The sequence below is a fragment of the Hyalella azteca genome, unplaced genomic scaffold (assembly GCF_000764305.2).
Source record: "Hyalella azteca isolate HAZT.00-mixed unplaced genomic scaffold, Hazt_2.0.2 contig8626, whole genome shotgun sequence".
Lineage (NCBI taxonomy): Eukaryota > Metazoa > Arthropoda > Malacostraca > Amphipoda > Hyalellidae > Hyalella > Hyalella azteca.
The window spans coordinates 201,036-214,013 of NW_025938714.1; the positions used below are offsets into that span (position 1 = coordinate 201,036).

Consider the following 12,978-nt stretch of genomic DNA (forward strand, 5'->3'; position numbering starts at 1 on the left):
TGAACAATTATATTCAATATCTCCAATTTGAACGGCAATAATTGAGCATGGCAATATCCCCAAATCGTACCTCAAAACCTAACTGATAACAGGAACTGGATAGTATCTAAATAGGACGAGGAGCCAGTCACAATAAGACGGGTAGGCAGCTGTTGCATCCACGGTAAGACAGGAACTTAATTATACTGAAAGTGATAGAACCAAGGCTATTAGAATCTATATCAAGAGACAATAGAAAGTATGATCAATATGCGCAGATTTTAAGGTATCTCAATGATAATTGGCTCTAATTCACACCTTCTAAAATATTGCCGTAGGCGGCATTCAGAAGTGGCTTAATGGCCTATTAGTGACGTTAAAGTTAATAAGTTAGGTTAATAAGTAAAGGTCGGCCCAACCTCAAGAAGATAGAAGTTAGTAAAAGCCGGTTGACGCACTTAGAATATATAATGTTAATACAGTGAACCGAATATTCACACCGTGGCAGGTGAAATGACAAAGTGGTTCGCGTAACTGATAAGAGCCTTGCGGACTGCGTTGAAGCAAATCAATAAATGCGTCGAAAAGCTATTAAATGTTGGGCCGGACCAAGAGGTGAATTTAACATGCATTAAGTATTAAATAAGGGCCCTTCACATGCGCAATTCAATGGTGTTAGCAGAAAGCTATATCATTAAGACGAGGACGTCACCAAAGTATTCAATGCCACCAACTTCTTCTCAGGTCTCTCGTTTTGTTCCTCTAACTTCAACTTCCCTAACCTATACTTAATTTCTCTAGTCGCTACTACATTAATATGGAAAAAAAATTCTTATAGTGTAGCAGCAACACGCGCTGACCACGCGTGCGTGTGGCAGCAACACGCGCTGACCACGCGCACGTGCGGCTGCAACACGCGCTGACCACAAGTGCGTGTGGCAGCAACACGCGCTGACAACGCGTGCGTGTGGCAGCAACACGCGCTCACCACGCGGCATTTGTTTACATCACCGCGCCTATTTTTACCGCTCGCTGAAGTTGGTTGAGATTTTTTTCTAATGCGTTCGTTCCCTAGGGGTTTTCGCTTCAACACTCAGCACGTCATATTATCTAAATGTCACTGATAAACCTATTTCTGGGCCAAAGTGGGTAAAACACTGGTATTCCAACAATTTTCTGTTGCATTAACAATTTCCCGTACAATGAGTACTGGAAATGAATACAATTTCCCGTTAAATGAGTACAATTTCCCGTTAAATCAAATGAACAATGGCACACAATATGGTCGGGTTCACACCACACTGCCGGGCATATGCCAGTCACGGTCCAGTCCAATATTCTTTTTTTTTTTATTATTTAGGAATTATTCACACCAGCCATGCAAGGCACCTAACCATGCCCGTGGTATGAGCACCTGCCTTTATTCACACGTGCGGTGTGGACAAAGCCTTATTGTTTGCATCTGGAGTGGTTGGGTTCACTCAAACTTACGTTGTACATCAGACCCACTTCATCCCTCACTTCATCCCCTCATCACCCCCATCCCCTTCCCTCTCCGTACCCCCTCATCTTCCTCTTCCTCTCTCTCCCTCCCTACCCTCTTCTTCACCTCTCCCTCTCCCGACTCCCTGAAGTCTGACGTAAATATTTTTACCAGGATCACTACTTTGACGTGAGTGTTAGTGACTACGTGACCTGCCTACGCGACCTGCCCACGTGACCTGCCTACGTGACCTGCCTACGTGACCTGCCTACGTGACCTGCCTACGTGACCTGCCTACGTGACCTGCCTACGTGACCTGCCTAACTCACCACCATCTGACTCACCACCATCTGACTCACCACCATCTGACTCACCACCATTTGACTCACCACCATCTGACTCACCACCATCTGACTCACCACCATCTGACTCACCACCATCTGACTCACCACCATCTGAATCACCACCATCTGACTCATCATCATCTAACTCACCATTATCAACTCACCACCATCTGACTCACCATCATCTGACACCACCATCTGACTCACAACCATCTGACTCACCACCATCTGACTCACCATCATCTAACTCACCACCATCTGACTCACCACCATCTGACTCACCACCATCTAACTCACCATCATCTGACTCACCACCAGCTGACTCACCACCATCTGACTCACCACCATCTCCGGGTCTGCCCTCCAGTATTAGAAATATCAACAACTTTGAAATTCAGAGGAGGGCGGTTTTACTCTGACAAATCTAAGTTTATCTCAAACAGAATTTAAAGCGAGAGCAAGTTTGTAATTTTCAATAATTCTGCGTCTAAAATGCTAATAATTGTCATAAATATGAAAGATGTCTACAGAGTGTAAGACATTCAGCAGATGGATGTTCTTCACACAACAAACTATGCGATATATGAATACGCCTTTATTTGTGAAAATCATGATCAAGCTAGAAAAAAAAGTCACGCCTCTCAAAAACAGGTAATTTATCCTCATTATCGTATAGGTCACGACATTGATAATCTCTTGCAGTTCAAACACACCTGTCATTGATGGAGCACCATAGGAGCAAAGTTGCTATTTTCGACGCGCTCTCTGTTGCTAACGTGATTTTAAATTCCTACCTTCTGATGTCTAACCATCGCGTGTCCTCATTTATAAGGTGTCATAAAGTACGACATTTGTCAGCACGTCTCCAAGACAGCAGTTAAAGCACGAAATGTTATTAATGATGTCACGAAAATAACTTCGAAGACCTTCCGGGTCAAAAATAACTCCTGTGGTTCGATGATTGACTCGCGTAAACCAGGAAGTTTCGTGACTAAATTGTCAGGCCCTGATTTTAGGGCACGATAGTAAAAAATAGACCACTCTGTGGACCTAGAACATCTTTAATATTATGATTTATTACTCGTTTCATACCTTAAGCAGAAGTAATTACTACGGTGGTGATACAAATTTAGTAGTCGTCCTATGATTCTGTGAAAATGATTTCTTTCTTCTTCTCGCTATTTTATTAGTCATTCAATGTAACTTTTTGTCTATTTCATATTACTGTCAAAATTCTAACATGATGAGAGAAAAAATTGCAAAAATGTATAAAATTAAAATGAATGGACTTTATTTACATATGCTCATAAATGTCGGACGGACAGCTGGTCTTATATAAACAAACATACGGTATCCAATGCTCCAAGGCCCACTCCACCCGCCGGCCGCCGGTTAGGACTTGGGCGTATTTCGTAATTTCACATACGATACTATTTTTTGTTTATTTTGAGTTGGTAAAGGTTTATAGTTATATTTATGATAGATTTTTATCTTTGTTGAATTAATCTGACAAGTTTCTCGCTTGCAGCGAGTGGCGACGTCGACGTGGTCAAGTATTGAAGTATCTTGCTGAATGATTTGAACTGATCAATGATCATTTTGTCATAGGAAATGCTGATGGTGTTTAATCTTTAATGAATAGAGATAGACGATACTATAGTCATAGTTTGTTACAATTAGTCAGCAAAGGTTTTTTCCTGGAGTAGGAAATACAGGAATTTATCTTAGGTAATCACCGTAATCGTAATCGTAATCCTACGACCTACATCAAATTCAAAAAGGTCATTATGATCAAGATCACAAGATGTAACTAGTGACTACTATTTTGTAAAAGTCTTGTCAGATAATTTTTTTAATTCCATTACATTTTCAATCTCAGGTTTTTTATGAGATAATGTATCTAATGTTTTTCTTGCACACTTGCAGATGCAGTGTCAGTCTCCCACTCCCAGAATCACGCAGAACGCAGAAGCAGAATGAGAGTCCTATGCTGGCGCCACCTGCCGCTGCCGGCAGCCGGCAGGTCATGTGCAGTGTGCACAGTTGCACTCCTGTCCTGACTTGGCCCCTGAGGTCAATGATTTATGCCACTCTGCCTCTGGCACTCACATTGTCCCAGCATTTATGATTATGTTGCTGCAACTGCAAGCCTGCAGGATTGCAGAGGATTGGAAATTTCCTACTTGTGTGTGAAATCTCATGGCTGACCAAAGTGCCAAATTTTTTATACATTTGAAATCTTGCAGCCTACTAATGCACAATTGTACATTCATTTAGAATTAGATGGGACTGGGAGATAATATATCTAGCAGGAATCTTATGGCTCTGAAATGAAAATGGTGGGAAAGCACTGGTAGTGGTTTGAAAGTTAGTATATATACCTATCTTAACCCATTAACACGTTCCCCGCGTATTGGGCCATATGTGTCATAATTCCCTTTTATTCCCTTCTGTTCCCATCTATTCCCTCTTGTTCTCTGCTATTGCCTTTTATTGCCTTCTCTTTCATTCCTTCTTTCATTCCTTCTCTTTCATTCCTTCTCTTTCATTCCTTCTCTTTCATTCCTTCTCTTTCATTCCTTCTCTTTCATTCCTTCTCTTTCATTCCTCTCTCAATTGAAGCAGCAACCACTGAAAGCCTTCCGCAATTAGGGAATACTGGGGAAATCTGGATACGCGGGGAACGTGTTAATGGCAAGTGGTTCCATTTAGAACCAGCAGAAAAAATGGATTCATAATAAAATTGTATAGTCAAATCAATATACAAAAGGATGCTTAGGTTTGATACACATCTTTTACATGTTCTGGCAATGTTTGGTTCTGCTGCGCCAACTACTCACTGCTCAGTTAACATTAAAAGATTGTAAGTAGACTACTGGGTGTCAGACAGGAGGGCTTGACATCATTGCAGAGAAAGGTAAGTAGTTCATTCTAAAAATATATTATTTATAAGTTAGATGCAGAATTTTATTGATAAAGAGAGTACTTTGATTTCTGTATATGGTATTACGTGATATAATGTATCTTAAGTCATTTAGATCATGAAATATTTTGCCTGGTTCCATATGGAACCACTTGGCAGTAGTGTAAGCATTCTGGTCATTACATTTTCCCAGTTGATTACTTTGTGATATAGTAGTTACTACGCATTGTATTTAAAGAATTTTTTTGGATTTAGAAATTATTTATTTAGATCTTAGATCTACAGTTTTTATATCATTTATTAGTGAACTATTATATTTAGATCTGTTAAGAGTATATAACCCAAAAGTTGAAATGTTAGGAAGAAGGTTCGTTGAACACTATACAATTTTTCATCCCAAGCCACTTTTTTTTAATTGTATTATGGCAGATCATCATTTGAAATAATTAAGATTTCAAAAGAAGAGTAGCACAAAGATCAAATATTTGCTATTAAACCTTTCACAGAAGCAGCAACAAACGAAACAGACAGATTCAGATAACTCAGATGATGCAGCCACTAGCAATTCTGCTTGCCTATCAAGAATAGTCATTGTAGCAACAGTAATCACCAAATGTGAAAACAATGACTATCGACAGAGAAGAAAGTCAACTGTGGTCGACATAGCCACCTCATGCTACGACATATACGTGGCTAGCCTGTGAGATTTAGTTATAAACTTTGGGCAGCAGATGAATCAGATGATATTTTTCTGCAATTGAAGCCAATCAGCGGATCTAATAGAAAAAGAAACTTATTCATGGGCTGGAACATGGATTGGTCCCATAAACATGATACCGTACAATTAGTCCCAGGCCCTAACATATTATATGTCATATCAATTTTGGTTTAATTTGGCTTCTCAAAAAAACTTGAAAAAAATGGTAAATGCAATGACTTTTTGAAAAGATCAGTTAGGAAAAGCAATAATGCAGGAGACCCTAAATAACACAATCAGGGTCTATACTCTATATTGCACCCTCCTACTTCAATCCTTGATGAAGTGCAATACAACAATCAAAAACATCGGCCAGCGAAGAGACATCAGCAGCACTGCATATACAAACAATGTGGACAATGCACCCACAAACATTCATAAAATGGGCAACCTTCCTATTCATTCTGAATGAATGGAAGCATTCCATGCTAAAAATTAAATTGTATTCTAGCATGATTGGTTTATCATCAGTACTATATATATATTGTCTATTATGAATACTTATATTACATATTATCCATTATGAAAAACCTTGCTTGATTTACTATTAGAAAAAGTGTTGTTTGAAGAAACATTATTTTAATGCCGAGTGGTTCCAAATGGAACCAAGCTATAATTTTTCACATACAGCAAAAAATAAATATATGAACATATTTTCTATTTATTACCATCTCAAATGATGTTATTCTCACAAGGAATCAAAGAAAGGTCAGAAAATAATTCTTGGCATTAATGGGCTAAGATAGATATATTAAGCCATAAATGCCAAGCCAAGTTGTTGGCCTTCAATAACAGCAATCTATTTTGTTAACAAAACTGAGCCTAGTTTCTGGTTTCTAACACAATGAAAAAAGCTTCTGAGTTATTATGTGTTAATGGAACCCTAAAAATCATAATTTTCCCCAATATTATACAGCTTTCATTCATGAGTGTCAAGTTGAATGGAGTTGCTGCTTAGGGTCAGCTTATAACTATGTGATTGATGATAGTCAAGACCGGAAATTCGTTACTTAATGCTGATATTGCAAATTCAACAACCCAAGTGACATGTATTGATAACTTAAGAATTTTGTGGCTTGATCACGCATTCTTGTTAATAATTAGGTAGGAGATGATTCATCTTGCTTGAATCTCCAAATTTGCATAAGGATTATGCTAATCCTGCTGTCAACCTTGATGTTTGTCATTTTTTCATCATATTTTAGAAAGTTTAATGTTTTATAATGGTTTTATAGTCTTTTCTGTGTATTTCTATATTATTTCGAGATTTGCCATGTGAAGTCTGTAACATTTAAAGCTAAATGATCTTGTAAAAGCTTTAGCTCTCAGAAGTTCAAATATATTTTATATATTTATCATGAATAATGGTGTTATAGTAAGACATAGTAATATTACTCTTGTTATTATAACTAAATTTGTTGTTACTTATATTTGCAGATTTTGAGATTTTTATAAAATTAACATTTGAGATACGGTATGATTATTCTTGGATCAAAAATAAAATTGGTGAGTTAATTTAATTTAATAAATTTTATGAATGTTTTAATTGATATAGTTATTTCAAAGTGTGCACTTTTATTTGTAAAAATATCATGTTTATCCTTCAAGATACATACAGTGGGGGGAAATAAATATTCATACACTTGAAAAATCGTATTTTAATGTATGTAAGTACACAAACTTAACAGGAAAAGTGATTTAAATTATGTATAGAGACGCATAGTATTCAAAAATACTATCAAAAGAAATTAAATCTCAATGCAACAAAAAACAATGCAACATGTTCACTTTTCGGGTGAAAAAAGTATTCGTACAAAACAATAGATCCGCATTATTTTAATTTAATACTTGGTTGAATACCCTTTATTCAGCTCAACAGATACCAGTCTATTTCTATACGTCTCGACCAATGATTTGCAGATGCTGACTGGTATTTTATACCATTCTTCTTGGCACACCACCTTAAGATTCTCAATGTTTGTTGGGGACCTTTTCTTAATTTGAATCTTCAAATACCGCCATAAATTTTCAATCGGATTTAAGTCCGGCGACTGGCTTGGCCATTCCATAACGTGTACAGTTTTTTGTTGCATTGAGATTTAATTTCTTTTGATAGTATTTTTGAATACTATGCGTCTCTATACATAATTTAAATCACTTTTCCTGTTAAGTTTGTGTACTTACATACATTAAAATACGATTTTTCAAGTGTACGAATATTTATTTCCCCCCACTGTAGGTATGTGAATTCAACTCCAACTTATATTTTAACTCCAAATTTGTTTCCTAATTTATTAATGAGACATAAAATTGCAATGTTAGCTTCAATTATTTAATATTAGGAGTGGCCTTTCTTTATGACATGTTTTAGTCAGATGAATTAATTTGACAATTTAAAGACTACTTTTTGCTTCATGTCTTAGTGTGTTTTTTAATTATCAACTTGATACAAGAATTTTATATTCAGAGCCAACTTGAATAAGAATACCTACTCATTAATATTTACTTAAATGAAGTCAATAATTGCATCAGGTAATTAATAATGTACCTGCTGCTCCACTTAATGAGTTAACTTTGAGCATCTGATACAAAAATGTGTGACAAGTTTTGTTTCCACAGGCTAGGAGCTTAATTCAACCTGGCGCTTCATGTCTCAGACAAGTGGTGGCTCAGCGACAGCTGGGCATGGTTCCCATTGTCATAGAGCAAACTGGCAGAGGTGAGCGTGCATACGATATCTTCTCTCGACTCCTCAAGGAAAGAATCATCTGCATCATGGGACCTGTAAGTTTAATTTTTAATTCAGTTTTAGGTTAATAAACAGGAGTGATATTCTCCATACATATTTGAAAATTTGTACTATGTGTCTTCATAAATATAAGGGATATATTTTTTCTTGCATATATTGAGTTGTACGGTATATGTGAGTGTTACTTATTGAGATTGATTGCCATACTTTCCTAGTCCTCAGTGCATATTTAACTATGCAATGACATACATAAATAGTACGGTAATACAAATCTTAGGGTGACTGAATTAAAGATAATAGAATGCAGACCGGGGTACTAAATATCATGGAAAATCAGTAGTTTCTATTAGAGCCTAAGCAATGATCAACTTGGGTTCCAAAACCAACACTACAGAATGGGATTTGGCACATGAAGCATCTTAACCTAGAAAAGTGTAGGTCTCTAGACCCAATTTGCTAAAGATTAATTATGTGTATTGCAAGCTGGTGGAGAACAGCTTGGTAGCATCACTCTATACTCCGTACAATGGAGCAGACCACACAAGGCTATTTATGGGCTGAAGGCTGTAAGCGAGGGAGTGTTGCTCTGATGAAAGTATATAAATGCTTCATGATCTTACGCATATGCATGATTTGTCAATTAATTGTCATGAAAAACGATAGAATGGTATCTCATGAATGATATTATCCATGAATTTTCTGTAACGAGCTTCCATTTTTCCAGATTGACGACCATGTAGCCAGCTTGGTTATTGCTCAGCTGCTATTCCTTCAGTCTGAGAGCGCCAAGAAGCCTGTTCACATGTACATTAACAGGTAACTTGAATAATTGATAGTCAAGTGCTAACACTTCTTTATTAAATAATTTGGAAAATATCAGATTTTGATGGTGTCTTCATTTATTATTGAAATGTTGAAGTACTATATTAAATAAAAAAGCTAGAATGTGGTTAGAGACTGAGGTGCTGCTTGTACGTGAAGTCAGAAGTAACGACCAGTCCAACTTTCAACTATTAATCTTGCTATTGGCTTCATGATATGACGTTACTAACTGTTGTTCAAAGTTATACTGGCCGCCACTATTGTCCGTGTGTACAAGCTTTGTATTGGTCACAGGGAATGACTCTCTGAACGTCTATCTGTTACCGGCAGTCCTGGTGGTGTGGTGACGTCAGGTCTCGGTATCTACGATACGATGCAGTACATCCAGCCCCCCGTGGCGACCTGGTGCGTGGGGCAGGCGTGCTCCATGGCATCTCTGCTCCTGGCGGCGGGCAGCCCCGGCATGCGCCATGCCCTGCCACATGCACGCATCATGACTCACCAGCCCCATGGAGGAGCATCCGTCAGTAGCTTGCATTAGTTTTAGTTTTACATTGGGTTTTGGCAACTAAAATTATAGAGAAGCCGTCAGTTGATTGCATTGGTTGTGTTGCTCACATTTGCACGAACAATAACATCTTAATTTTAAAACAGACCACCAATCCTCGTACAACGATTTGATCACACACTTGGAAATCTTTAATACATTGCATCAATGCAAAAAGAACAACCAGCCCCGGACCAGTTGGCATCCACTACAATATATTAAAGAGGATGTACTCTAAAGCGATCACGGCCCTGCTTGCCATTTACAACAAAATTTGAACCTCATATTCAACACAATGGCGAACAGCCACTGTTATAGCTTTCCTAAGCACGGTAAACCCGCGTCAGAAGCATCCAGCTGCCGTCCAATCGCCCTGACTAGCTGTGTACGAAAAATATTGTAGAAATTAGTTGATAACTGATCACTGCAACACTTAGAATGAACTGCCACTCTACCTACGCAGAGCATAACTCATGCTCCCACTTTTAAGCAATAATAACCTGCCTCAAACAACTACCCCAATCCCCAACTTGGCATAGCATAGTGGCCGATGCAAGCAAATCTACTCTCAGATATCATACCATCCTCGGACGACTACGAAACATTATTGGAAGCAGCACAGATGTACCACCCACAAAAACCCACAAGACGTCGGACAGCACTGGAAAATCTGTTCCTAAACCACCTATCCATGTAACATTCAGAATCAACGCACACCTATACAGGTGCTTCAAATCAGATGACGCAGTGGGATATGCGGTTATGTCCGGTGCCACAGCGATCTCAAGAACACTCAATCCTCACCCATCGATCTTCACCGCAAAACTCCTCGGAGTGCTTAGCACCCTGACTCTCATCGAGGACCTACAATGAGATAACTTCACTCCTATTCACCAACTCTAAAAGCGTAGTACAAGCATTGAGAATGTACAATAACAAGCACCCCATCATCATGGATATCCTGGCGAGACCGAGAGATGGCAACGACGGGGATTGCGGTGCACATCTGCTGGGTGCCTGGCCGCGTTGGGTTGCGCGGGAACAGAAAAAGCAGACTAGGCAGCAGTAAGTCAACGCGGCAACGTCTAACATGGCGTTCTTCAATGAAGAAGTCCCAAGCCGCCACTACTACCCCATAATCTAAGCAAGCATTCGTAGGGTATGGCAAGATCAATGGCAAAATGTTGGAGGAAACAAGATACGAGCCATGAAGGACTGTACGAGCCTGGAACTTTTCTTATCAGAGATCACGTCGCATGGAAGTGGCTCTGTGTAGGCTAATGATTGGCCACACACGCCTCACCCACAGATTCTTAGTAGAACGCCGCCCAATGCCTTACGGTAACAATTTTCTTATTGACTGTGCTTCGCATGATGGTCGAGTGTCCCAACTAAAGCTTCAACCGAAGGAGCTGATTCTCCGATACCCTCCTACTAAACCCAGACGAAACCTCCGCCGGGATCCTAAGTATTCCGCTTCAAATCTTATTTATTAATATTTTATTATTATTCTTTGCTTTTTATGTCAAAGTATTCCCCTGGTTCTAGTAATAATTATGTCTATCTTTTTTTCAGGGTCAAGCTACCGACATTCAAATTCAAGCTGAAGAAATTTTAAGACTAAAATCTAGACTAAACGCCATATATTCTAAGCACACCGGCCAGCCCATCGAGAAACTCTGTGAGTTGTAACTGCTGCTCGTGTCTCCTGTAACTGCTGCTCGTGTCTCCTGTAACTGCTGCTCGTGTCTCCTGTAGCTGCTGCTCGTGTCTCCTGTAACTGCTGCTCGTGTCTCCTGCCATCTTATTTTGCTTGAGTGTTGCATCATTTTGAATTAATTTTGCGACCGTTCACTTTCGTGCATCACTTCGACTTAATTAATTTCCTAATCATTTTAAATTATTATAGAATTCAATTATTTATGTATTGAATGTTTTACATATTAATTTAGAAGCATATCAACCTAATAATACACAATTATGTAATTATTCTGATGATTTGTGACAATGATTATAATAATTATAATGAAAAAAATTATCATTATCGGTATGGACATGTTGAATGATTCTACTGACAATATTTGTGGTTGCAGCGGCCATGATGGAGCGGGACAAGTTCATGGACGCTGAGGAGGCCAAAGCTTTAGGCCTCATCGACTCTGTCTTGGTGAAGCCCCCCTCTGCTGCCAACCCCGCGCCCCCTCCTTTAGAGTCCCCCCCGTCTTAGATCAACTCGTAAGTCATGGCCATCGTGGTAAATGATGTTGAAACGCAGTTGATTACCATGTGTTTTCATTGAAACAACATTAATCAACGTTATTTCAACGTCATGTGTCTGGTGGCGGTCTCTTGAAATATTCTGTTACATAATTTAACCAGCCACCATAGAGACAAACAGGAAAATGAATGGGACACATTGCCAAAGTATCCAAAAATTTTCTTAACAAGGGTACTACCAAAGAACGGATGTAACACTTACACGTCCTTTTGCCGGGCCATACTTTATTAGGACGACCCACAGAAGGCATAAGGTACATATATCAATATTAGGAGAAAGTCTTATTCATTTCTCTGAAGGCGTGTTATCCATCGCACACACTTGCTTCCATATTCATTCTCTTTCGATTCTGTAATACTTTTCAGTTACTCCTCCAATGCCCATAAAAATGTACGTATTAACTGTCCTGGGAATTTTCAATTGTTTGGATGTAATAGAGAAGTGAAATGAATCTAATTAATTATTTAGCCACTTACACCTATGTTGACTTTAGTATTTGAGGTAACCTGTGAATTGTGTCATGTTAAATTCGGTGATTAGGTTAAGAGAATTGAGAACCACTGATGTTCAAGGTGCTGTGCTGACATCCTGGTTGGCTTGTATTTCGATGTCTTTTACCATCATTTATTATAGTTGTATTCCTGGCTGCATTTCAACATTGATTTTAGATCTTGACTAAGAAAGTTTACCGTCAATTTATGTTAAAACTTTATTCATGCTATACATCAGCCGTCTGACATTGGGCTTAACGAAGTTTTTATCTGAAATATTCATAGTTTCGTTAATAATTTCTGCAAAATAGAACGAATTTCATAAATGAGTCTAAATTCTTTATCTGCGGATTCATGATTCGCATCTCATGCATTATTTCCAGGCACGGGGTGACCACGACTCTTCCACAAGAAGCTGAAGCTGGCATTTTGTTTTGATGTTTTGAATGTTGTTACCCCTTTTATATTATGACCTATAAAATAAATCTGTCTTAATACTCCGCAATATTGATCAGTACGCTCACGATGTGCGGAGAGAGATGCTTTCTTGTGTGTACGTCATCCATTACTTGTGTGTACGTCATCCATTACTTGTGTGTACGTCA

General features: G+C 38.6%; 1 protein-coding gene across 1 annotated transcript; it reads left to right on the forward strand.

Moving 5' to 3' along the window:
- Positions 1-6,922: 6,922 nt before the first annotated feature.
- Positions 6,923-12,961, forward strand: LOC108677131 (ATP-dependent Clp protease proteolytic subunit). The gene is made up of 7 exons (XM_018165288.2): positions 6,923-6,992; positions 8,106-8,270; positions 8,960-9,051; positions 9,388-9,580; positions 11,180-11,285; positions 11,698-11,839; positions 12,757-12,961. The coding sequence occupies exons 1-6, from the start codon at positions 6,963-6,965 to the stop codon at positions 11,829-11,831; spliced, it is 720 nt and encodes a 239-aa protein (XP_018020777.1). The 5' UTR covers positions 6,923-6,962; the 3' UTR covers positions 11,832-11,839; positions 12,757-12,961.
- Positions 12,962-12,978: the final 17 nt, after the last annotated feature.